Here is a 23,024-nt window from a genome sequence, read left to right as displayed (position 1 = left end):
GCCAGCGTCACTGAACTGTCTTTGGTGACTTATGGGAGAAGAAAGAAGGGCAACACACCCAGCCTGGGTCCTTCGTTAGCTCTGCCATAAGTCAAGCAGTGATTTGAGAGGGAGCAACCTGCTGCTGCACCCCCACCGAGGCGAGGAGCCAGGACCCTTCTGCCTGCGGGGGAGCAGCCAGGAGAGCTGGCACAGGCAGGGTGAAGCTCTCTGGTTCAAGTACTCGAGCGAGAGGGCAGTGCGGAGCCTTCTCCCTACGGGCAGCAGGAGCTGCTCCTCTCCGGGGTTGGCAGGGAGAGGCCCCCAGGCCAGCACAGAGGGACGGGGTGTTCCGGGCGTGACAAGTGACAGCGGGGGGATCGAGTGACCGGGCTGTACTAGGGAGTGCACAGCAAGGACAGGCTGGGGCTGCCCCAACACACCGGGCTTCTCAGGCAGCTGTGGGCCCCGTGGCCACCCCAGGGTCCCTCCCACACCAGCACCCACCCTGTGTCCCAGCCCTGCCCTCGCCGCAGCCCCGCTGGGTGCCTCCCTGCCAGACTCGGGCTCACAGAGCAGGGGCAGCTCTCAGCAGGTTAAAAATGGTTCCAGTTCAGGTTGGCGCTGGAAGGCAGAGCAGCTGCCCTCCCTGGAGCACAGCCTTTATCCAACCCTGTGGCCAAAGCTCCTTCACTGCTCCCTGCATCAAGCCAGGAATAGCATCGAGCCTCAGCTCCAAGAGCCCGATGGAGCCACAGGCCAGGCAAAGCTCAGCACAGAAACCTCCTCCCACCTGCCCGTGTACACCAGTGAGCTCTGCTGCCACAGCAGCTGTGAAATGGGAAGGCTCCAGGCACAGGGTCCAGCCCTAGGGCAGGGAACAAGGAGCCCTGCGACCTGATCCCAGCAGCGTCTGCCCCTTCCTCACCCTCTACAAGGCGACAGACACCACCCGTGCCTCAGTGGGGACACCCCCAGTTCACATTCACTCGAGGTTAAACTCTTGGGTACCTGCTAAATACAGTTTAATACTGAGGGGAACAGGGAGCCCCAGCACAGGTGAAGAGGCTGGAGCAGGGCTGCGCCCAGCCCCTGGTGAAGCAGCCCCCGTTTCACATGTGCTTCGGGCCACACGTTCCTGCACACACACTCTCACTGAGCCAGCTCCAAGTCTCCCCAGAAGGCAGCAGCTGACAGAGCCTTGACCCCCCCAGTGTGAGAACAGCCTCCCCCCAAACCAGCCCCCCTTCCTTGCCCCAAGCTAGCGGGTTGGTTACACCAGCACGATCTTAATGCTGGCGGGAGCATTCAGTCTCCCCCTCGCAGGCCTCGGGTTTGAGCTCAGCTCCAGCCCCACAGCCACAGGCAGGGGAGCTCAGCAGGCAGGGGGAACCAGGCCCAGCTCTCAGAGCAAGGCCCCAGCCAGGCCGAGGCCTGGGCCCTGCCAGGGGCGAGTATGGCACCGTGCGCTATGACATTCACCGCGGGAGGCCCTGCCCGCGCCACGCGGGGGACAGAGCTTCACCCTCCTCCCAAGTGAGTCAGGATGCAGAGTACTTCAGGGAACACGTCTTTGCAGGAAGACAGTGCCTCTCCCAGCTATGGATGTGCAATTAAAAGAATAAACTAGACCAGTCTCAGACCCAGCAGGGGCTGAGCAAGATCCGTTCCTTCCAAGTGTGCAGATAAAAGTGCAAATATGCATTTTGATGTTTCTTTTCTAGTGAGGAAGCTCTGGTGCATTTAGCTGCCAACATCTTGAAGACCAGACCAAGAAAAAAAGCTTCCAGAGAGTTCAGCTTCACTTTGCTACATGGTACCTTAAAGTCAGTTCTCCTGCTTACTGCCTGCAGCCAGCGGCTGGGTCCTGCTCGCAGCTGCAGCAGGGAGTGGAATGTTTGTGTCGATGAGTTAGATGCTTCAGGGAAGGAGGAAAGAGAAACCCAGGTTACAATCCTATACATGAATGCCACTTCGGGGAAGAAAGGGGCCTCTTCAGTTCTGTGGCGCGGGGCAGGAGCCGTGGTGGTTATTCGCCTCCGAGCCGCCCGCGGCAGAGAGCAGGGGAGCGCTGTCCGGAGAGGCGCCGCTGGCACGGGCACCCCCCGCGCAGCCCTCGCTCCCAGCCAGCGACCCGTAGCAGCCGGAGCACTGGGGGGTGGCCAAGCTGGGAGGAGACACAGAAGACACAGATGTGGACTCACAGTCTGGGTGTGCAGCTGGTCCCTGCTGCCAGGACAGGCTGCCTGGGGTACCAAGCCATGACACGCAGACACAGTGTCTCCAAGGAGCCTGGCTTTGCTGGAACAGGTACAAGGAGAGCTCCAGGCCCTACGTGCTAGTGGAGAAGAGCCAGCAGCTCTGAACCCTCCACTACCCCCCTGGGCAGGGACAAGGCTGTTGGGTTTCCCCATCAGCTTTGCTGGGGACACCTGACCACTCCCACAGCAGATGCCCCTGCAGCACTTCATCCCGGTCAGCTCCCAGGGCCCACATCCCACAGGACATCACCACCTCTCACTTCCCAGGGGAAGAGCTCTCCTGAGAGGGCATTTCAGAGTCCTCTGCCCCCAACAGCTGAGGGAGCATCTCAGGAAGATTTCCACCCATGAGCACCCAGTGTGATACCCACCTCACAGCAGGTCCCCTCTGCCTAACAGCAACAGCTCCTTGTCTCCACTCCCTCCTGCAGCTACCGAGCTCAGTCAGCAGGCTTCCTGCCCCATCCACCTTGCCCACCAAGGTTTTTTTTCTTAAGAGGAGAAGCCAAGAGCTCTGTTGCTTCCACACAGGACAGCTGGACAGCAGCTGTGCTCTCCCTTGCACAGCACAACTCACCCTCCTTCTCTGGCCCCAAGCCGTGACAAGTCATCGTCGCTGTCGTAGCGCCTCGGATTGTCGAAGAAGTAGGCTCTGGAGCTGTAACTGTGACTGTTGACCATCCCTGCAGGAGTCTGGGAAAGAGAAAGGAGTTAGGCCAGAAGCAAGATGGTTCTGACAGTCCTCCTGTGTGTCCCCCACCCCAGCACCCTAGAGCCCCCCTGCACAGGGGTACTCCAGCCACAGCAGCTCGCTCATGCCTACCAAGTTCTGACTCCGTCTCTGGGCCCGGAAGAACAGCACCACAAAAGTTGTTGGCACCAGCTCCCAGAGGAAGAGAACCACTCCAAACACCACATACTCCTCGCTGCTCACTTCCACATGCACCTGCAGACACAAGACAGAGGGTTCTGTATAATCATAGAATCCCAGACTGGGCTGGGCTGGGAGGGACCCCAAGGGTCCCAGAGCTCCAACCCCCTGCCACAGGCAGGGACACCAACCTCCAGCCCTGGAGCCACACAAGGTTGCCCAGGGCCCCAGCCAACCTGGCCTTGGACACCCCCAGGGACGGGGCACCCACCCCCTCTCTGGGCAGCCCCTTCCAGCCCCTCACCACTCTCTCTGTACAGAACTTCCCCCCAGTCTCTCCTCTCCCCCTTCCCTCCTCCAGCTTCACTCCAGCCCCTTGTCCTGCCAGTCTCTGCCCTTTAACAAGCCCATTCCCCTCCTGTTCCTGGGGTCCCTTCAGGGACGGGGAGGCTGCAGTGAGGTCCCCCCCCAGCCTTCTCTTCTCCAGGCTGACCCAGCCCAGCTCCCTCAGCCATCTGAGCCATCACCAGGGCTGCACAGCTCAAAGCTGGACACAACACACAGCTGAGGACTTGGGATGCAGAGTCCCCAAAACACTCTACCGACTCTTACCCAGCTGCTGCTACTGTTCTTGGAGAGACTGGTCTCTCCAGTGTGCTACCAGGGTGATTCCAGCTCCCTCCCAACAACTCTCCCTCAGCCAGCCATGCCTTATTAAGCATCACTTTTCTGCTCTAGTTGACTCTTTCCTCCTCTCCCCCAAAAGAGGAGTTGGCAGGCTAAAGCTGAAAAGCACAGCAGGGAATCCCTCCTGGAGAAGATTCAGTTTTGTTCTGGTGGGGACACCAAGCAGGGCTTCTGAAAGCAGAGTCAGCTCACCTGGGGATTCAGCTAAACAGACCCCCCCCTCCCTTTTTCCCTACATGGGACAGCAGTGACCACCTCTCACTTCACAAGCTCTGAGGGTCACAGACACTTACCTTGTCTGAAAGGTTGTCCCAGCCATAGTTAAAAGGACCAGGAACATTGTCTGGAGATATGGCCACAGCTACAAGGTTATAGCAAGCCCTTGAGGAATACAGAAGAGCGACTACAGATCCCACAAGAATCGCCTGGCAGACAGATGTTCCCTAGGGGAGGAGGAGGAAAACCCCAGGTTTAATACAGAGCTTCCTACAGAGCCTGAGTGCACCCCCAACCCCACCTTCGACACATGGGAAGCTGCACAAGCACGAATGACCCAGAACATTTGCATGTTGTTGCTAAAGTCTTCAGAGCTGGTGAAGAGCTTCCTTGTGTGAGGAGTTCACTGCAGCAGCAGAGCTACACAGCCAGTGTCACCAGGGAGGACTGGAGTGTCAGGCTCAGGCTCTGAGCTGTCAGCTTCAAACTGGTGGTCCAGAGATGCTGTCCCACCCGCTGCCCTTCTGGGGCAGTGTGAGGCACAACAACTGCTCAGGAAGAGTCATCTTGCTGTTTCTACACCCTGATCAGTCTCTGCAGCAGATGTTCACCTGGCTGATCCACCCTGCAGTAGTGTGGCACCCCAACACCAAACACAGCATTTGTCCAGGAAAGAAGCCCAAATTTTGGGGTGGGCAGCTGAGAACCAGCAGAAAGACCCAGCCCCTGAAGCCCAGCTCTGCTGTGGGACAAGCCAGGCTTTGCTGTACACTGAGCAGGGCACTAAAGGATGGAGGTGGCTGGATGTTGTGAGACCTCTGCCTCCTGCTAGCTGTGGTGGTGAAGAGCTGCTTTCTCCATGATGTTTCAGATGCAGTGCTGCCAGAGGCACCCCAGGTACCTGGGCAGCTGGCCAGAGGAGAGGAAGCCACTCGCAGACCTGCAAGTGTCTCCATTTCTTCACTAAATACACCCATGAAGCCTTTTAATAGCTACTGGTAACCACAGCAGAAGCCAGTAGGTGGGCTGACAAACGTCTCTGCAGCTGACTTGCCTCTCTGCTTAGGGAGACAGCCTGCTCAGGAAGGTCCTCTCATCAACCTGCCCCACACCCAAGCTGCAGGTATGCTGGCTATTTCCCTGGCTCCACAGTGCTTGCTCAAGGCAGTGCCCTGGAAGGGAAGGCATGAGGGCACTGCTAGCAGAGAAGCCCCCATGACACCACCAAAGAGCAAGAACATGGCCTGTTCTAGCTCCATGAGCTGAGCCCTTGGGTTCAGGACAGAGGAACAAGAGGCAGAACAGCAAGCAGAGCAAGTCTGCAGCTGACAACAGCCCCGTGGTACAGGATCTGGCAGCAGGTCAGCAGCACTGCCTCCTCCTCAAGAGTCAAGTGGCTCAAGCCTTCCTACCCTCAGCGGAGGCAGCAGCCTCACCCAGCCCCTCCAGCCTGGCTTGGAGTCAGCAGGTTCACAGCTGGAGTTCAGGAGCCAGGACAACTGTTTGCAGGCATTTGTGTAACACTTCTGCTCATCCCCACTCTGGTTTTGCAGCTCCTCCACAACACACAGTCAGGAGATGCCTCCAAGGCAGGGATGGGAGGTGGCATTTGAATGCCAGGGACCTTCAGCAGACAGAGCAGGCTTCTCTGGAGTGTGTTTACAAGAGCAGAGCCCCACAGGCAGCCTCAGGCATGTCACCAGAGGAAGTTACTACATCCATAAAACACCACAGGGTGAACCTGGTAAGTGTCCAGAGCCAGCCAGAGCTGAGACCCTGTCTGCAGGCAGGGATGTGAGCAGGCTCCCAGCTTAGTCATGGCTCCTGTCTCCCTTGAGGTCACTGGGCTGTGACCTGAGCCCGGCACAGCAGCCACACAGGGTCACCCAGCTGCAGGCACATGCTGAAGGAGGTCTCTGCAGCAGGCTGGAGTCCCACCTCTGCCCCAGGGAAGGGGACAGAGCACAGGCAGTGAGGAGCTGTGCTGCAGGGACAAGGCAGCAGCTCAGTACCAGAGCCAGGCAGCTGGCTGCCCTGACAGTGCTTGGGTTTCCTGTAGATGCCCCCAGGCTCATCAGGGGGCTGCTGTGTGCCCCTCAGCAGGCCAGGATCCCACTCTGGAACCACCTTTGATAGGGGCTTCCCAGAGGGAGAGGAGGCAGCTCAAGCACACACTGAACTGCTGCCACACTGAGATAAAGCTGCTGGGGCCTTCAGCACTTTGGTACTTGCTTGAGAAGAGTCGTGTGTGTTCAGGCCCCCACCTGTCCTTCTGCCTTGGGACAGGACATCCAGCAGCTTCCCTTCCCCTTCAGCTCAGCCAGGACAATTGAGCACTGGCTGAAGCCAGCAGGCAGCAGGAGCTGGGCTGCTCTTCACTGTGCCCAGTCACAACATGCTGCAGAAACTGCATCTGCTCCTCAGAGGAGCCTCTCCTCCAGTCAAAGCTGAGGAGATACTGCTAAACCTGAAAGATGTGGGGTGCTTCATTCCAGCAACCAGGCTGGGGAAGGGGCTGGAGGGCAAATCCTCTGAGGAGCATCTGAGGCAGCTGGGGGTGTTCAGCCTGCAGAAGAGGAGGCTGAGGGGAGACCTTCTCCCCACCTCCCCTGCCCTGCCAGGAGGGTGCAGAGAGGTGGGTGATGGTCTCTGCAGCCAGGGGACAGGAGATGGGACAAGGGGCAATGGGCTCAACTGCCCCAGGGCAGGGGCAGCTCAGCTGGGAGGGAAAAGTTCTTCCCTGGCAGAGTTGTCAGGGCCTGGCACAGGCTGCCCAGGGAGGGGCTGAGTCCCCAGCCCTGGGTGGGTGCTCAGGGATATGGGTTAGTAGATGACAGATATGGCTGGACTCAATCTTAAAGGTCTTTTCCAACCTCTTAATTCTCTGATTGCTACAGCAGGAACATGCAGTTTGTGGAGGGAGAAGCCCAAGAGCTGCCACCTTCACACCAGAAGGGGAATCTGGGTAAGAGCAGCTCAGGCACCTACCTTAGACTCGAGGTAGACGTTGGCTGAAGACATCTTTCCCAGCTTGCACAGGCAGCAGGCCAGTGAGATGGCACAGAGGATGAAGAGGCTGTCGTTGACCAGGGCACGGGCGAGGAGCGGCCACTTCAGCTGCTTCTCCGGGACCGCCCCGTGGATCAGCATCGCACAGGTTAAGTTCACAACTAAGAAGAGGAGGCTGGTGAATATGGAGCCCAGATACAACAGGACCCTGAAGAGAGGGATGGGGAAATTAAAAGGAAAATAAGGGGGGTTTTTTAGTTGAGTTCAGACAATTCTGCACCACCCTCCTGCCTCATCAGGGAGGAGAAGCTCTCAGCATGCCCACTGCTCTACTTTCTGGGCAGATCAGACATTCCAGCAAGTTTCAGCTGCTGTGCTGCCAGCACAAGTCTGCAGAGCATTGTCTGAGCTGCTGGCGTAATGCATGAGCAGTGTAAGTAGTCATGAGTTACAAGACTCATCTTCTGACAGTCAGGTTCTTATCTTGCAGATTTGAAGTGTTGCTCTAGCTCTGCATTAGCTCCAGTCAATAAGCTGTGAGTCATCACAACCACTGCCACTTCTTCAGTGAAAGCCACTGGAGCTTGTGCTTTCCTGCACGGGTTTCCCTGGAAGTGGGTAAGAAGCACATGGGCTGCACAAATATGGGTCTCACCTACTGCCCCAACCTCATCCTGCAGATCTTTACTGGGGTGGAACAGCTCAGAGTGACCTTCAGAGCTCATCTAATTTGCTGCAGCACCAGAAATCACAGAGCTGTAGGGGTTGGAAGGGACCCCCAGAGCCCATCAGTCCAACCCCCTGCCCAAGCAGGGTCCCTAGGACAGGGCACACAGGTTGGTGTCCAGACAGGGCTGGAATCTCTCCAGAGAAGGAGACTCCACACCCCCTGGGCAGCCTGTCCCAGGGCTCCCTCACCCTCACTGGGAAGAAGTTCTTCCCCACATTGGGGGGAACTCCCTGTGCTCCAACTTGAGCCCATCGCCCCTTGTCCTGTCCCCACAGACACTGAGCAGAGGCTGCCCATGGCCCCCTGTGTCCCACCTTTCAGCTATTGATCCCCATTGATCAGATCCCCTCTCAGGCTCTTCTCTGCAGGCTGAACAGCCCCAGCTCCCTCAGCCTTTCCTCCCAGGGGAGATGCTCCAGGACTGGATGCAGATGCATGGGGACATGCAGCACATGCTTTAGCTTCCCCAGCACCCTCAGAGCTCCCAGTCCTGCTGCAGGACACCCCACCAACCCACAGTGGGAGCACAGCTCAGTGGGGCATTAGCTCTGCCCCATCTCTGGGCTCAGAAGCTCCCATTCCCAGCCCTGCAGCAGGAGGTCACCTCAAGCCAGCCTTTAAGGTAGCATTAGCAGAGTATCACTTACTTGTACTTGTTGAACTCAGCTGCACATTTCACTTTGAAGATCACCTGGGGAAAGATTGGCACAGCATTACTCAACATGACCTGCAGCTCTCCTCTCAGCTCTGCAAGGATACACGCAGCAAGGAAGGCAACATCCACCTGGACATCTCACAGGGCTCATCACCTGTTAGTCCCAAGCCTCACACTGGACTCACCTGCAAGAAAGACTGGTGTTCTTTCCCCTGCTAGAGCCAAGCACAGACCTCGGTGTCCAACAGGCACAGAATCACACAAGGATTTTGGCTGGAAGAGACCTTTAAGACTGAGTCCAACCATTAACCTACCCCTGCCAAGTCCACCACTGCACCAGGACCCTAGAAAGATAATTTAATATCCCATATGTGACAAGGACTAATTAACACCAGACCTAAGTTCTTCAGGAAAAGCAAGGAGTTGAGCACCCAGCAGTCACTACATGTTCAAAGATACACCTACTTTGCTGCGTGTTTTAGGACCTCAAGCACACTGGGTTTCCCTGGGAGAAAAGGCCACTTCAGCTGCTGTGCTTTAGCAAGACAAACAGCTGATCTAAAATAGCCCTCTGGTACTGGATTATGGACTTGCAGGCTGGAACAAGCCTTCAGAGCTCACAGCTCCTCCACCCTTAAGATGTTGGTATGCCAAGAGACACCTGAAAAGTAACTCAGTCCATGTCTGTCAAGTGTGCCATGCAACAGCCAGAGCATTAGATGACAGCCAGGTCTTTGCAGATTATCCCACTTCAGAGCAACACACGCTCTGAGAGTTGGATCTGGGCTCTGTGAGCCTCCTCACCACACAAGGGATTAGGAGACAAGCTGAAAGTTGCACAAGGAGGACTTAAAAGCAAAGGTTTACAGGCCTCTCTAGACTGCAGGGTACTGAACCCATCCGTGCCTGCACCCCCAGGCAGCTCAGATGTTACCTCTTCTGCTCCAAGGGGACAGCTTACCAGTGCTGACGCTGCTCAGGACAAGGAGCAGTGAGGAGCATGATGGCAGAGCTATGTGGAGCTCACTTGTCACACACTGATTCAGCACAACCCTGGCAGAAACTGGTTTTGTCCTGGGAAAAGTGCAGATCCTGGTGCAGACCCCACCAGGAAGGATCCCAGAGCTGAGGTCACCTTCAGCCTCACAGCTCACGTTCTGACTACAGCCTTTGAAGGAACTTGGGAAGAGGTAGAACCATCTAGCCAGATCCAGCAGACACGTGGTGGTCAGCACAAGACCACCACGGGCTCACTGCAGAGATGGAGAGGTTTCATTTCACTGCTTCTGCAAGGAGCCCTGTCAGCTTCCAGGCTGTGGCTGCAGTGAAGGATCACTCATCTCTCTCAAGGCACCCTTAGTCAGCTTTTTTCTGATGGGATTTCTTGGCTCCTGCCTTCCAGCCAGCACTGATGGCACTCCAAAGCTTCAGAAGTCAGGCTCCTGCCAACAGGATTTCCAGAGACATTCAGGATTTGAGGGTTGTCTGATCCATTATAGTAGTTTTAAGGCTCTGAAAGCCCTTCTACAGGGCATCAGGACAGCTTCAGCAGCCCTGTTCCAGAGCCAGTTTCACTGCCTGGCTCCTCTCCCCACTCTGAGGGAGGTGGAACTCCAGCAGCACTTCAAAGACACAGTACATGAGCAGAGGGAGGTATCCAGCCCCATGGCTGAGGGGCACAGCACCACCAGCATAACCAGAGCTCTCTACCCTATTGTCCTGGCCAACACCAGCCCAGAGAGATGCAGAACTGTGGCATAATCCATGCTGACCCCAAAGCTTGTCTGAATTACAGGAACCTGGGCCTCAGAAGAGCCACGTGCTGACTCCAACAAGAGGAAAACCCCCAGGTCCTCCTCAGTCCTTAGTTTGCCTGTAGACCACATTCAAGCACTTGGCAAGTGTCAAAACAGACACCAGGGACACCCAGCCAGGAAACCTCTTTGTTCAGCACCCATTCACACAGCAAAGAAATCATAGAAGGGTTTGGGCTGGAAAGGATCTTAAAGATGATCCAGTCCCACCCCCTGCCACGGGCAGGGACACCTCTCACCAGCCCAGGCTGCTCAAGGCCCATCCAGCCCGGCCTTGAACACCTCAAAGGAGGGAGCAGCCACCACCTCTCTGGGCACCCCGTGCCAGGGCCTCAGCCCCCTCATCCTATCTCTCCATGGTCAGGGCCACGTCTAAAACGGGAACACAAAATTCCATTTGAGGTATTTGCTTCTGCTCCCACTCCCAGGAGCCTGCAGCAGCCCCTGAGAGCTCTGCACAGGAGGCCCCAGCTCGCGCACCAGCCGGTCCCTGGGGTGAGAACTGCCCCTTCGGCTGAGCAGGGAAATGCTGGGGGCTAACAGCAGGGAGATGCCACCTCCCCAGACCCTCCCCTGCAGCCCTGGGGACTGAGGCACACAAAGCTGTCCCGGGGTTAAGAGTGCAATGGCAACCTGAGCCTCACACTTGGCCCGCGGCCACGCCGAGCGGCCAGGGACCACAGCACCTGCCCCACACTTTTATTAGCCCCCAGCTCTCCAGGCCTCTGACTTGAGGAAAAGAACAAGCTTTGCTCAGCTGACAGTGGGTTTAGTTATTACCACACGGTAACTCATCTGAAGGTTGCTTTTCCTTCACAGGGCCAGGTCAGTAGTGGCAGGAGCAGGGTGCACAGTGAACCCCTGGGGTTGTATCCTTGAGACACTCTCACAGCCTTTCCCTGCTGGCATATCTCTGCTGTTTCCAGAGCCCAAGGACAGCTGATGCAGAGGGTTCTGCTGGGAAGAAACCAGTGCAGAGCGCTCTGGAGTAGCCCTGTCCATAGCAGTGGGAAATGGGGACTCCTGCCCTCAGCCAGGTGTGTTACACCAGGGTGCTGGTACCAGCCCTTGCAAACCAGTGGTTCCTAGCTGGGACACCAGCCCCAGAAATCATGTAGTCATCTGCTGGAGGCAAGGAATGGAGGTATCTGCTAGCCCACAGAAGCAGGACTGAGAACACTTACTCCTAAGCAAGCCTTTTACAAGAGTTAAGCAATAGTCAGCTGTCTTTCTGGAGCCACAAGTCCCTTGGGTGCTTCACACCAGCCACGGACTGGGGAGGGAGTCAAAGCCAAGAGCAGCTACAGACCTTGAAGTCCCCTGTGATGCTGGAGGCTGTTTCTGTGAAATAAACCCACTCATCACAAGAGCAGGTACCTTGCTCACATCGCTGAGCCCAGAAAATAAGCTTGCTCAGGGTCTGTTCCCAGAGCATTGTTTAAGAACCACATTGATCTTGGAAGATGCACTGGAGGTGTCACAGCTGCCAAGCAGAGGCACGTGACAAACCACACCATCAGTGCCTGTGCAAGCCAGGACCTCAGCCCTAACAGTGAGCCTCAGACAGCACTTCAGCCATCCACAACAGGCCTGAAAAGTCCAGGAGAGCTAGAAGCTTCTCATTGTCTGAGGGAATCAAGCCCTCTTTCACTCCATAAAGAAGCCATGAGCTTGGGCTCTCCAGATACAAGGCACGACCACATCCTGCCTGGACACACACACAGACCTTTCAGCTGCAGGAGCATCCACAGGCAGATGCCTTTCCTCACCACAGTCCTTCAGCAGCAAGCAAAGCAGAGCACAGGCTGCACCCCATAACAAGGGTGTGGATGCTCCTCCTGCCCCTCGGGAAGCTGGAGCTGTCTGTGAGGTGCTCTCACCATCCCCACTAACACAGAGCTCATCCTGGGGCACCACGAGCACAGGGTACAACTTACATGTACCCTGATTTCCAGGAATAGCTGGTTGCTGGCACAGCCACCTGTTCACTGGGGAGCCGTGGGGCCCACAGGAATCATCAGCTATGGGATGGAGCAGGTTTAAGTGGCTGACAGGCAGGACACTGCACTGTCACCCAGAGAGACCTGGCCAGGCTGGAGAGCTGGGCAGGGAGAGACCAGGTGAGGTTCAACAAAAGCAAGTGGAGAGTCTGGCCCCTGGGAAGGAACAACTGCTGGAATCAGGACAGGCTGGGGGGAGCTGCTGGAGAGGAGCTCTATAGAGAAGGACCTGGGGGTGCTGGTAGATGACAGGGTGGCCATGAGCCAGCAAGTGTGCCCTGGAGGCTGAGACAATGGGATCCTGGGGGCATCAGGAGGAGTGTGGGCAGCAGGTGACAGGAGGGGATCCTCCCCCTCTGCTCTGCCCTGCTCAGGCCCCACTGGAGTGTTGTGTCCAGTGCTGGGCTCCCTGGGATCAACCAGCCAGGGATCTCCTGGAGAGAGTCCAGAGGAGGGACAGAGATGCTGAAGGGCCTGGAGCATCTCCCATGGGAGGAAAGACTGAGGGAGCTGGGGCTGTTCAGCCTGGAGAGAAGAGACTGAGAGGGGATCTGATCAATGGGGATCAATAGCTGAAGGGTGGGACCCAGGGGGCCATGGGCAGCCTCTGCTCAGTGTCTGTGGGGACAGGACAAGGGGCGATGGGCTCAAGTTGGAGCACAGGGAGTTCCCCACCAATGTGGGGAAGAACTTCTTCCCAGTGAGGGTGAGGGAGCCCTGGGACAGGCTGCCCAGGGGGTGTGGAGTCTCCTTCTCTGGAGAGATTCCAGCCCCGTCTGGACACCGACCTGTGTGCCCTGTCCCAGGGACCCTGCTTGGGCAGGGGGTTGGACTGATGGGCTCTGGGGGTCCCTTCCAACCCCTACAGCTCCGTGATTCTGATTCTATTCTATGATTGAAAGTGACCCCTGACCAGCTGTCCTTCTGAGGCAGAGGGCATGTGAGGTGTGGGGCAGGGAAGGCAGAAGAGTGCAAGAACCGATGGAGGCTTTTCCAGTTTTCCATCTGAGGTGGCAGGAAGATGCAGGACAAACAACTCCCAGGCTGGATGCTCTTCCCCAGCACAATTAGAGCAGCAAGGGATGAAAGAGGCTGATGTCATCTAATCAGATGGAGCACTTGGAGAAACCCAGACAGGTTAAGGGTTACGGCCACGCCGGTCTGGCCGGGCAGCTCCCTGCTCCACAGAAGGCCTTACTCATTGTTGCACAGGGTTGCTGACTCCCAAGTGAAGTAAGGACACCAAGAGCTGGAGAATGTCTTTGAAAGGGTCAAGATGGAGGTTGTTGTGGCTCCATTTCCCTGCACTGTGCTCCTCAATGACCTGGGGAAAGGCAGCATTACCCAAGCAGATGTTTACCTGGCTCTGCCACCAGCTATTCTAGAGGAGCATCCCAGGTTGGTCACCTGAGCTATTGTTCTGCCCAGTTGGGGCAGGACTGGGAGTGGATCTGAGGAATCCTGACCTGATGCACCACGAACTCCAGATTTCCTAGAAAGGAACTCACTCCCTTGCAGAAAGGAAGACACACTCCCAAGCAAGAGGCATTACACCTTTTGATGTTCCAGGTGGAAATAAGGTAGTGACAAAACAGAAGCTGTCACCACCAAATAAGCATCCCACACACACACATCTTGTCAGGCTCCCACTTTCCCTGAGGGATCCTGGGGGGTAGGAGGACAGCCTCTCCCCACAGAGCAGTTTCCCAAGCTCACATTTCAGCCCCAGAACAGCCTGGAGTGCAAAATCATTCCAGTTCTCCTTGGGTATTCGCTGTTTCCTGGAGCTCCTTCCCCAACCAGCTCCACCACATCCTCAGCTTGCACATAGCCCAAGGACCTCCTTAAAGCAAGCAAGATTAGCTCAAACACAGCACAGGCCAAGGTTTTCTTTCACTGCTTAGACAGATGCCATTTCTCCATCACATCCACAAAGGAGGCACTGTGTACAAAGACAATTCACAGGCCTCCAGCACAGAAAAAGCACAGGCTGCTGTCTGAGGACATCCCAGGCCAGGATGACACCCCCAGAGCAGCAGGAGCCCTTCTACATGTCGCTACCAACAGGCCCCTAAGAACCAGGAGCATGTGGGTTCGAAGCCACTCAAACACTCAGTCCTCTCTAGGTCTTGAGCCACTTCAGCTCAGCTGCTGTGGTTCCAGGTATTGTATTTATAAGCTGTGGTTCCACCACAGCTTCTCTCCTTCCTCCAGAGAGTGAAGATTCTTGCTTAAACACACCCTGAGCCCCCTTAACACAGCTCCTCCTGTGCTGAACACAGCCAAGCTAGCTACCAGCACATGGCACCCTTCTGTCAAGGGAAAGGGGTGCTGGTTTTACCAGCCTGTTGCCCAGGCAGAGGCAGCCATCAATTCTTTTGTTAAAGCAGAAGCCAGAAAAGCACTGAGCCTTTCAGGCCACACAGCTGCACTCTTCTCTCCAAACCACCAGAGCTACAGCTCTTCACCACTTACCACCACCACCAGATCACCACAAAGCCATGGACACCCTTCAGCTTGCAACAGCCAAGTGTCAAGCCCTCTCTGTAACTATGCAGGCAGACTTAAGGCATTTTAAGAAGTCATCTCATCCTTCCCCACGCTACATTGAGCTCTTGCTTCCTCAGACAGGGTTCCCCTTGGTTCTAGGGCTTCAAGGAGAAAGAAATGGGGTATATTCAGCCAGAGTCCACCAAGAAACAGAGACAGTGGGAGGAAGGGAAGCCTGAACCTGTCTGAATTTACTCTGCTACTGTTTAAAGCAGCCTCTAAACAAGCCTGCAGAGAGGCAGACCTACTGTCAGGTTGGGTGACTAGAGGACAACAGAAAACCAGGCACTTCGTGGTACTGGGGCACAAGATCCCCTCCCCAGCCTGCAGTCCAGGGACCACACAAACACCAGTTGGAGCAGTCAGGGGGTCAGGGCTCCCTTTAACAGGCGAGATGGATTATGCTCACTATGCACCATTTGTTATTTGGCTGCCACTCGATCGGCAGCGCATCTAACACCAGGGCAAGTTCACCCCAGCTCCCAGGTGTCTGTGACAGAGAGAGAGAGAAGGAAAACAGCTGAAGGACCCAACTGCTCCGAGTCCCACACTATCATGTGAACGTTGGTGTCCTCGGGAAAATGAAATCATAACTGCCCATGGGTGACACATCGGGGCGATGGAGCGATTCCGCTGTGTGCCAGCGATTCCTTTGTGAGGCTGGGGAACAGCTGAGCGCTGCAAAGCAAAGAATCCCAACAGCAGCAGCAGCAACAGAGCTGGAAGGAAAGTGCTGCCTATTTATGAAACAAGTCACCAAACTGGAAGGCAGGAAAGCAAAGGGCTGCTCCTGAGAAACTGGAGCAGAAACAAAATAATCCGGGGAGGAAGGGGAGGGGAGAGCTAGAGCTTTATATTTAAAGACAAATGAGAGGATGAGAGAAAGGAAGATAGAAAAATAAACACAAAGCAAGTGATGGGAAAGGCAGAAAAGGGGGGAGGGGGGTGGAGATAGATCAGCAACAACAACAAGCAGCTCCACACTGTCCCAGTAGCAATCTTTGTCCTCGGAAGGGGCCCACCTCTCCAGCCCCCCAGGCTGTTGTCTAACGGGGGACACACAGAGGGATCTCAGGGGTTCTTTATGTGACAACAAGCTGCAGAACAACGAGCCCAGTTCACAGCGGAGCGATGGAGAGAAGGAGGGAGCGCAGCAACAATAGCAGAAGAGGCTCTAGCTGGTGACGTAATGGTTGGCATCACTCCAGGCCACAGCAACCCCTGCTGCTGCCACTTTCTGGTCCCCTTCAGAGAAGGGGAATCAATTAAAAGGAAAAAATAATAAGAGAGATGCAAACCAGTCCTGCAAGAGGCCCCGTGGCAGGGCGTGAGGGGAAGCCCCACCCGGGAGCAGGGCACATCTCGGCTCCCCCAGCCCCAGATCCGTGTGCACGGTGTGTGCAGAGTGTGTGTGTCCCAGTCTGCACCCCGGGCACCCCCACCGGCCTGACACGGGGATCTGGGGCACACCTTTTGCTCGCACACCCCCCACCCGTCCTTCCCCACCCCCTCCCCCCGAGCCCGAATCCAGGACACAGCCTCCATACCCCCCCACCGCGGCTCAGAGCGCAGCCCTGCACCCCCAGCCTGCCCCAAAGCCTGACCGCGGGCACACCTCGCAGCACCCTCTCCCCTCCAGCCCGGCCCGGTCACACCCCCACCCCGCCCCAGAGCGCTGCCCCGGGACACACCTCCCTGCACCCCCCCCGGGGAGCAGCGGGGCGGCCGAAGAGGCTCCTTTAGCCCCACCGCCCCCTGGGGCTGGGCCAAGAGGGGGAGAAACACCCCCCACACCCCCCAAACAACTTACCTCAGCGAAATAGAGGTTGAGGAGGCAGAGGCTGGAGAAGAGCAGGCAGCCGGGCAGGCAGTAGAGCAGCCAGTGGGCGAAGGGCTGCTGGAGGCGGAGGGCCTGCAGGGAGTTCTGCAGGTAGAAGGAGAAGAGGGTGGTCCTGAGGGCAGCCCAGAGCAGGCAGAGGAAGAGGCAGAGCGTGTGGTAGCTCAGCCGCCGCTCCCGGTAGTAGAGGAGCAGCCAGAGCTGCAGGTAGGCGAAGAGGAAGACGGCGCCGTAGAGCGCCGTGTGGAGCACGGTCAGCCCCAGCTCCACGGCGTAGGGCACGGCGGGGCCCCCCGCCGGGGCCGCCCCCTCAGCGGGGGCCGCCGCCGCCGCCGCCGTCGCGCTCATGGGGCAGCGGGAGGCAACGGCCCGCCAAAGGTCGCGGCGCGAGCGCCCGCCCCGCCCCTCAGCCCCGGCTGGACACCCCCATGCAACAAAGGGGAGCCCCCTCCGCCGCCTCTCCCTTCCTCTTCCTCTGCCCGCCCTCCTGGCTGCGCCGCGCTCCCGCCCGCCGCCAAACAACTCTCTGCCGGGGACAATCAGCTGAGCCCGATTATTTGAGGCGCTCGCTCCTGACAGCGCCCGCTCCCCATTGGCTCCCCGGCGGCCCGCCCCCGCCGCGCCCGTCCGCCGCGACGAGTGGTCGCCTCCGCCTGTCACTCAACGGCTTCCCCTACACCCCCCCCCCCCGCGGGGGCCGCCTCTCGCTTCTTGGGTTGCCGCCGCCGCCCGCCTTCCGCTCCCTCGCCGCTCCGCCTACTCCGTGGGGCGGGCGGAGGCGTCGCCTCCCGCTCTTCGGGCCCCTCCCGCGGCTGCGGGCGGTGGTACCGCGGGCGGCTGCGGGGCGGCCCTGGGGAGCCCCTAGCGAGCCCCTAGCTCTGGGGAGGGGGTGTCTCCGCGGCAAAGAGGGGCAGAGACCCTCCGCTTCGGGGTGGGGGCGGGAGGGGGTCGGCCCCAGCAGCGCTGCGGCTCCAGCGGCGGGTCGGGGGCAGCTGGGAGCTTCCCTCGAGGGTCCCCGGAGGTTTCGGGGGGGACCCGGGCACCCCCGGCAGGCTGCGTGGGTGTGCGGGAGGAAGCCCCTCCGCAGTGGGTGCGGGTCGGGTCTCCGGGGTCGTCCCTTCCCTGTGGCTGCAGGGGCCGTAGGGGGTCGGGTGAGGGGTTGAAGACCCCCCCCGCTGGCGAGCAACCTCAGCTGGCGGCCCGGAGATCCCACCGCGGGCAGGACCGAGCCGGCACAGAGCTGCCGGCGCTGCCTTCGGCATCCCATTGCCGGCGCGAAGGACGGGACCGCCCCCAGCCGGGCCGCTGGCCTCAGGGGCCTTGCTGGGGGACCTCGCTGTGCGATGCTCTCCCAAGAGCCGTGGTGGAGGGACCAGGACTTCAGAACACTCAGGTAGGTGCCATCCCCAAGCTGTCTGGACGGCAGCTCAGCAGTGCCCGTCGCCACGGTGACAGCTGCCTTCCGGGCATTTGGGGAGGGGACGAGGGGCTGGTCCGCAGGGTCGGACCCCCCCGCGGGGGGTGGCGGGCGATGCCGAGGGCATGGGAGTGCTCCTCTGGGGGTGGGGGCAGCGGTGTGCGCTGCAGCGTGTCCCTCCTGTAGCTCCAGCTATGGCGAGCCAGGCCCCGCCAGGCTGCTGGGCACGGGGGAAGTGGGACCTGGAAGTGAAAGGGAAAGTTAAGCTCTTCCGGGAAGTAGTGGGAGACAGCGGCAGCGAGGGAGCAGCGCTGCGAGGAGCCCTGGCGAGGCGCCGGGTCGTAGGCCTGTGTCTGGCTGGAGACCGGGCACGGCCAGGGCAGGGGCTCGGAGGCTGGGGGAGAGGAGCCCCGTTACCATCCCATGTGCTGGGCCAGATGATCTCCCAGCTGGGATTTGCGCCGCGGGCTGATTACGTGGGCGACCCGCAGCGTCCTTAGAACGCTGCTTGGCTGGACAACAAGCCTGCCCGGGCACAAAGGGCCTGGCAGCGCCCTGGCTGCGAGCAGCGACTGGGGTGGATGCAGGATGAAGAGCTCTGCTGTGGTGCTCTGCTGCCCGGCGGGAAGCAGTGCAGGAGTTTGCTGAGGGTCCCGACGTCACAGCCCAGCCACAGCGTCCAGCACGGGGGGAAACAGCTTCACACATCCTTACGGTCACAGCCACAGCAGCGCACGGTGAGGGTGGGGTGGCTGTAGGAGCCTTGGAGTTGCAGGTTGCATCCACTACCTGCTCCGAGGGCTGCCAGGGAGCAGGGTGAGCTGTGGGTATTTCCATCCCATGATTGCAGTCCCATCCCGAAGCGACAGAAAACCATCTCAGCGCAGTCCCAGCTCTGCATGCTGGGGATCTGCAGGGGTTTTTGACCTTATCAAAGTCATGTGGGTCAAAGAGCTCACTTTTGGGTCATTGGAGAGCTGGCTGATGAGCTGTGTGCCCCAGCGAAACAGGGTGGTGATAATCAACCCAGCTCATCTGCTGCTTAGGAGGAGGCTGATGCTGGCTGCTGCTTGAAAGGTGGGCAGGGAAGGGGAGCCTGGAATGAAACCCAGGCACAATAAAGTGATATCTGAGGATGTGAGGGGTGCAGGGCAGCTGTAGGATCCCAGTAAACCAGGGGGAGTAAAACCCCAACAAGCAACTTAAGTTCTGCTTGGCATAAGCAATATTCCCCCAGCTGTCAGCAGTGTCAGTCAGCAGTTGTCAGGCGTGTGACCTGGGGCTGTGTGGTGTTGTGATGAATTAACCCCCCCGAGCAGAGGGGTGGCTGCAGTGTGACAGTTTCACATGGTGGGTTGTCACTGGAGAGTCAGTATCATCTGATACTGATACAAGGATGCTTGCTTTGGTTCTCAAGAGCCCATTTGTCATCTCTTCAGGGGAAGATAGATTTGCAGGTGATACAGGTGCTGGCACAAGGCAGTAGGTCTAAGGAAGTGAAGTAGGTCTAGGGAAGTGATTGTGCCCCTGGACTGGGCACTGGTGAGGCTGCACCTCGAGTGCTGGGTCCAGTTCTGGGCTCCTCACTACAAGAAGTTCACTGAGGTCCTGGAGTGTGTCCAGAGAAGGGCAACCAGGCTGGGGAAGGGGCTGGAGGGCAAATCCTCTGAGGAGCAGCTGAGGGAGCTGGGGGTGCTCAGCCTGGAGAAGAGGAGGCTGAGGGGAGCCCTTCTCCCCACCTCCCCTGCCCTGCCAGGAGGGTGCAGAGAGGTGGGCGATGGTCTCTGCAGCCAGGGGACAGGAGATGGGACAAGGGGCAATGGGCTCAAGCTGCCCCAGGGCAGGGTCAGCTCAGCTGGGAGGGAAAAGTTCTTCCCTGGCAGAGTTGTCAGGGCCTGGCACAGGCTGCCCAGGGAGGGGCTGAGTCCCCAGCCCTGGGTGTGTTTAACAGAGGGGAGATGAGGTGCTCAGGGATCTGGGTCAGCACAGGACAGGGACGGTTGGACTCGATGAGCTTAAAGGGCTTTTCCAAGCTGGTGACTCTGTGAAGGCACCTGCAGGTTGGATGTGTTTGGGAAGGGCTCTCCGATCGCCTGGCCGGAGGGATTCACGTGCATCCACAGAGCCAAAGGCTGGGACAGAGCTTTTCAGGGAGTTTTTCTGGATGCCTGAAAGGAAAACTAAAGGAAACTCTTCTTGCACGGTCCAAAGAAGGAGAAGAGCTGCCAGCATTACTCTCTCTCCTTTGCGTTTTTCAGCAGCAACAGGTGTCTTTGTGCTGGGGCATCCATCCAGCCATGCTGGGGAGACTGGTTTAGGGTGCTGAGGGGGGACTTGGGGGCTGTTACATGTCCTCTCTGCCAGGATATTTGTGAGGGCAGCATGGTGCCAGAAAGGCAAGAAAGGCAGGTGAGCACGCTGCCAAAACCAGTACCAGCTGGCTGTGGGGTGAGTGTCTCCTGCTCTGGAGAGATTCCAGCCCCGTCTGGACACCGACCTGTGTGCCCTGTCCCAGGGACCCTGCTTGGGCAGGGGGTTGGACTGATGGGCTCTGGAGGCCCCTTCCAACCCCTACAGCTCTGTGAATCTGTGAATCTGCAAATCTGCTGCAACAAAAGGGCTGATGTGTGTTGATCAAGCACAGGGGAGGTCGGAGTGACTCCGTTGAGTCTCCCCAGAGCAGAGCAGAGGGGCAGAATCCCCTCTCTCCATCTGCTGCCCACACTCCTGGGGATGTCCTGTCCACACCTCTGGACAGGTACAGTCACGCTGCACCTACCTCAGCAGCAGGCTCTCAGATCTGTGTCTGTGTCTGTACATACCTGGGTTTGACTTGGTTTTCTTTCCCCAGTTGCAACTGGTAGGAATGATGGCAGCCCCAAAGGACAGATGGGTTTCTTCCTTCTCCTTCCTGCTCTTCTGTGCTTCCTCCATCCCAGTGTGGGGGAGTGGGAGTCTGCTGCAGGAGCTGACCCCCCAGGAGTATTTCAGCAGCTTGCAGGCTGGCAGAGCATCCCTGGCTTACTTCAGCCATAAGGGTAGGTATGTCAGAGGAGGCTTTGACATCAGCCCAGGCTTTCAGGGAAGGGTGGCTCAAAGTGGGACAATGGAGAGGCACTTCTTGAGAGCTTTTTAAACCCAAAGGGTTGAGGAGCTGGTCAAGCTCAGCTAGGAGATCTGTGTTTGCGTGCTTCTCAGTGTCAAGGACATCATCTTGGGTGGGATCTTTCCTGGCTGTGTCTCCAGGAACCTTGTCTGCTTCAAGCCTCTTCATTTTCTGGATTATTTTGGGGATGTGCCATGGAAGAGAAGCCCAGCCTGGTAGGGAGGTGTTTCCTCCCAGAGACTGAGTTTCTCTTCCATGGTGCCACCATGGGAAAGGGGGATCCCTTGCGTACAAGGGAACTAAACTTGGAGAAGAAGAGACTCAGGGGTGACCTTATTAATGTTTATAAATGTATAAAGGGTGATAGTCAGGAGGCTGGAGCCAGGCTCTGCTCAGGGGTGGCAGGGACAGGACAAGGGGCAGTGGGTGCAGCTGGAGCAGAGGAAGCTCCATGGGAATGTCAGGAGGAACTTTGTCACTGTGAGGGTGACAGAGCCCTGGGACAGGCTGCCCAGAGAGGCTGTGGAGTCTCCTTCTCTGGAGACACCCAAACCTGCCTGGATGTGTTCCTGTGGGATTTAGTCTGGGTGATCCTGCCCTGGCAGGGGGGTTGGACTGGATGATCTTTTGAGGTCCCTTCCAACTCCTAATGTTCTGTGATCCTGTGAGATCCTTGGCATTGCCTTTGTCCTGCTCCATCATGACCCCAAGGTATGGTTTCCCAGAGACAGCAGCATGGGCTGAGGCACCAACACAGCTCCCACATTGGCACTTGAAGGCTGAGAGGGAGGGTGGGCAGTCTGAGGGCATCGCCTCATTGCCCATAGTTAGTTTTGTTGCAGTCAATACCTTACTTTTTGAGTAAGAGCAAGTCCATGTTGTGCCAAGCACTGTCTCAGCCTGTGACAGGAGGATGCTCTTGACTCTGAGGACCCGCAGCCCAGCGCAGCAGCACCCATCTGACAAAACCAGCCCTGGTGCTGGCATCTCCAGATGTCCCGGGGGTGTTTGCATGCCAGAGCACAGACAGTGCATGCCCTGAAGGTGCTCTCACCCATGCAGGGAAGGAATGGAAACCAGCCTCTTTTGTTGTTTCAGGTTCTCCTGGTGCCCAGCCCTTCTTGGAGCAGATCGGGACCTCGGCCGCGGCGCTCCAGGACTACGGCGTCGCGGTGGTGAAGGTGGGTGGGGGTGAGGAACAGGACAGGCTGTTTCCACACATTATTTCTGTAGGGCTTCTCTTGACTCGTTCTGGGCACTGACAGCAGTGGGACCCCACAAGGAAGGTGTTGGCAGACCAAGGCATCCCAGTTTAGCCCTTTTCCTGGCCTGACATCTGCTAGTGGGTTGCATCACCCCTTTTGCCTGCGGGACAGGAGCAGCCTCCCCTGTCCTGAGGAGGCTCAACATAGCTCCAGTGTCTCCAAACCCAGTGGAGCAGAGGACCAGCAGTACTGGAGGTCAGGCAGGGGCAGCCCCGAGCTTCTCCTGGCCTCCCAGTTCAGTGTCTGGAGATGAACCCATGCGCTTTGTGTGTGTTTGTGGGTTGAGGGGACATCTACTCACACTTTTCCCCCAAGCTGGACTTTTTCATGGGCAGCCCTGCCTACAAGGCTTAGCTGGCTGATCTCATCTGGGCTCCCAGCAGCTACTTGGGGTGTGTGGGGTTACCTGGTCATTGCTGTGTGCCCATGGGCACGGCATATGGATGAGTACCATCCCTGCATGGGAGGGCATCAGCTCTTGGTCGCAGTCAGAAGATGGGGTTCACCTGACTCCCTCCCTTTAGATTCCATATAAAGGGGGTTTTAAGCTGAAATTTTACATGGATGTGGATGAGGGAATTATAAATCCAGACAAGAGCAGTTACACTCTCACAAGTGCTTATGGAT

At 57.8% G+C, this 23,024-nt stretch overlaps 2 protein-coding genes across 2 annotated transcripts in view; one reads left to right on the top strand and one right to left on the bottom strand.

Moving 5' to 3' along the window:
* Nucleotides 1-1,831: 1,831 nt before the first annotated feature.
* Nucleotides 1,832-16,957, bottom strand: GPR137C (G protein-coupled receptor 137C; the record flags this gene model as incomplete). The annotated part of the gene is made up of 7 exons (XM_084270657.1): nucleotides 1,832-2,146; nucleotides 2,818-2,933; nucleotides 3,064-3,186; nucleotides 4,092-4,241; nucleotides 7,003-7,231; nucleotides 8,401-8,444; nucleotides 16,583-16,957. The coding sequence occupies 7 exons, from the start codon at nucleotides 16,955-16,957 to the stop codon at nucleotides 1,975-1,977; spliced, it is 1,209 nt and encodes a 402-aa protein (XP_084126783.1). The 3' UTR covers nucleotides 1,832-1,974.
* Nucleotides 16,958-17,841: 884 nt separating this feature from the next.
* Nucleotides 17,842-23,024, top strand: part of TXNDC16 (thioredoxin domain containing 16) — a 39,295-nt gene continuing 34,112 nt past the window's right edge. Inside the window, exons 1-3 of the mRNA XM_084270757.1 lie at nucleotides 17,842-18,002; nucleotides 20,878-21,064; nucleotides 22,231-22,313. Of these exons, the coding sequence (XP_084126883.1) occupies nucleotides 20,893-21,064; nucleotides 22,231-22,313 (255 nt within the window). The 5' untranslated portion in view covers nucleotides 17,842-18,002; nucleotides 20,878-20,892. The remainder of the gene's footprint in view (nucleotides 18,003-20,877; nucleotides 21,065-22,230; nucleotides 22,314-23,024) is intronic.

This window comes from Gallinula chloropus, assembly GCF_964237585.1.
Source record: "Gallinula chloropus genome assembly, chromosome: 14".
In the NCBI taxonomy this organism is placed as follows: Eukaryota; Metazoa; Chordata; class Aves; order Gruiformes; family Rallidae; genus Gallinula; species Gallinula chloropus.
This window is presented reverse-complemented; position numbering and strand designations above follow the sequence as displayed.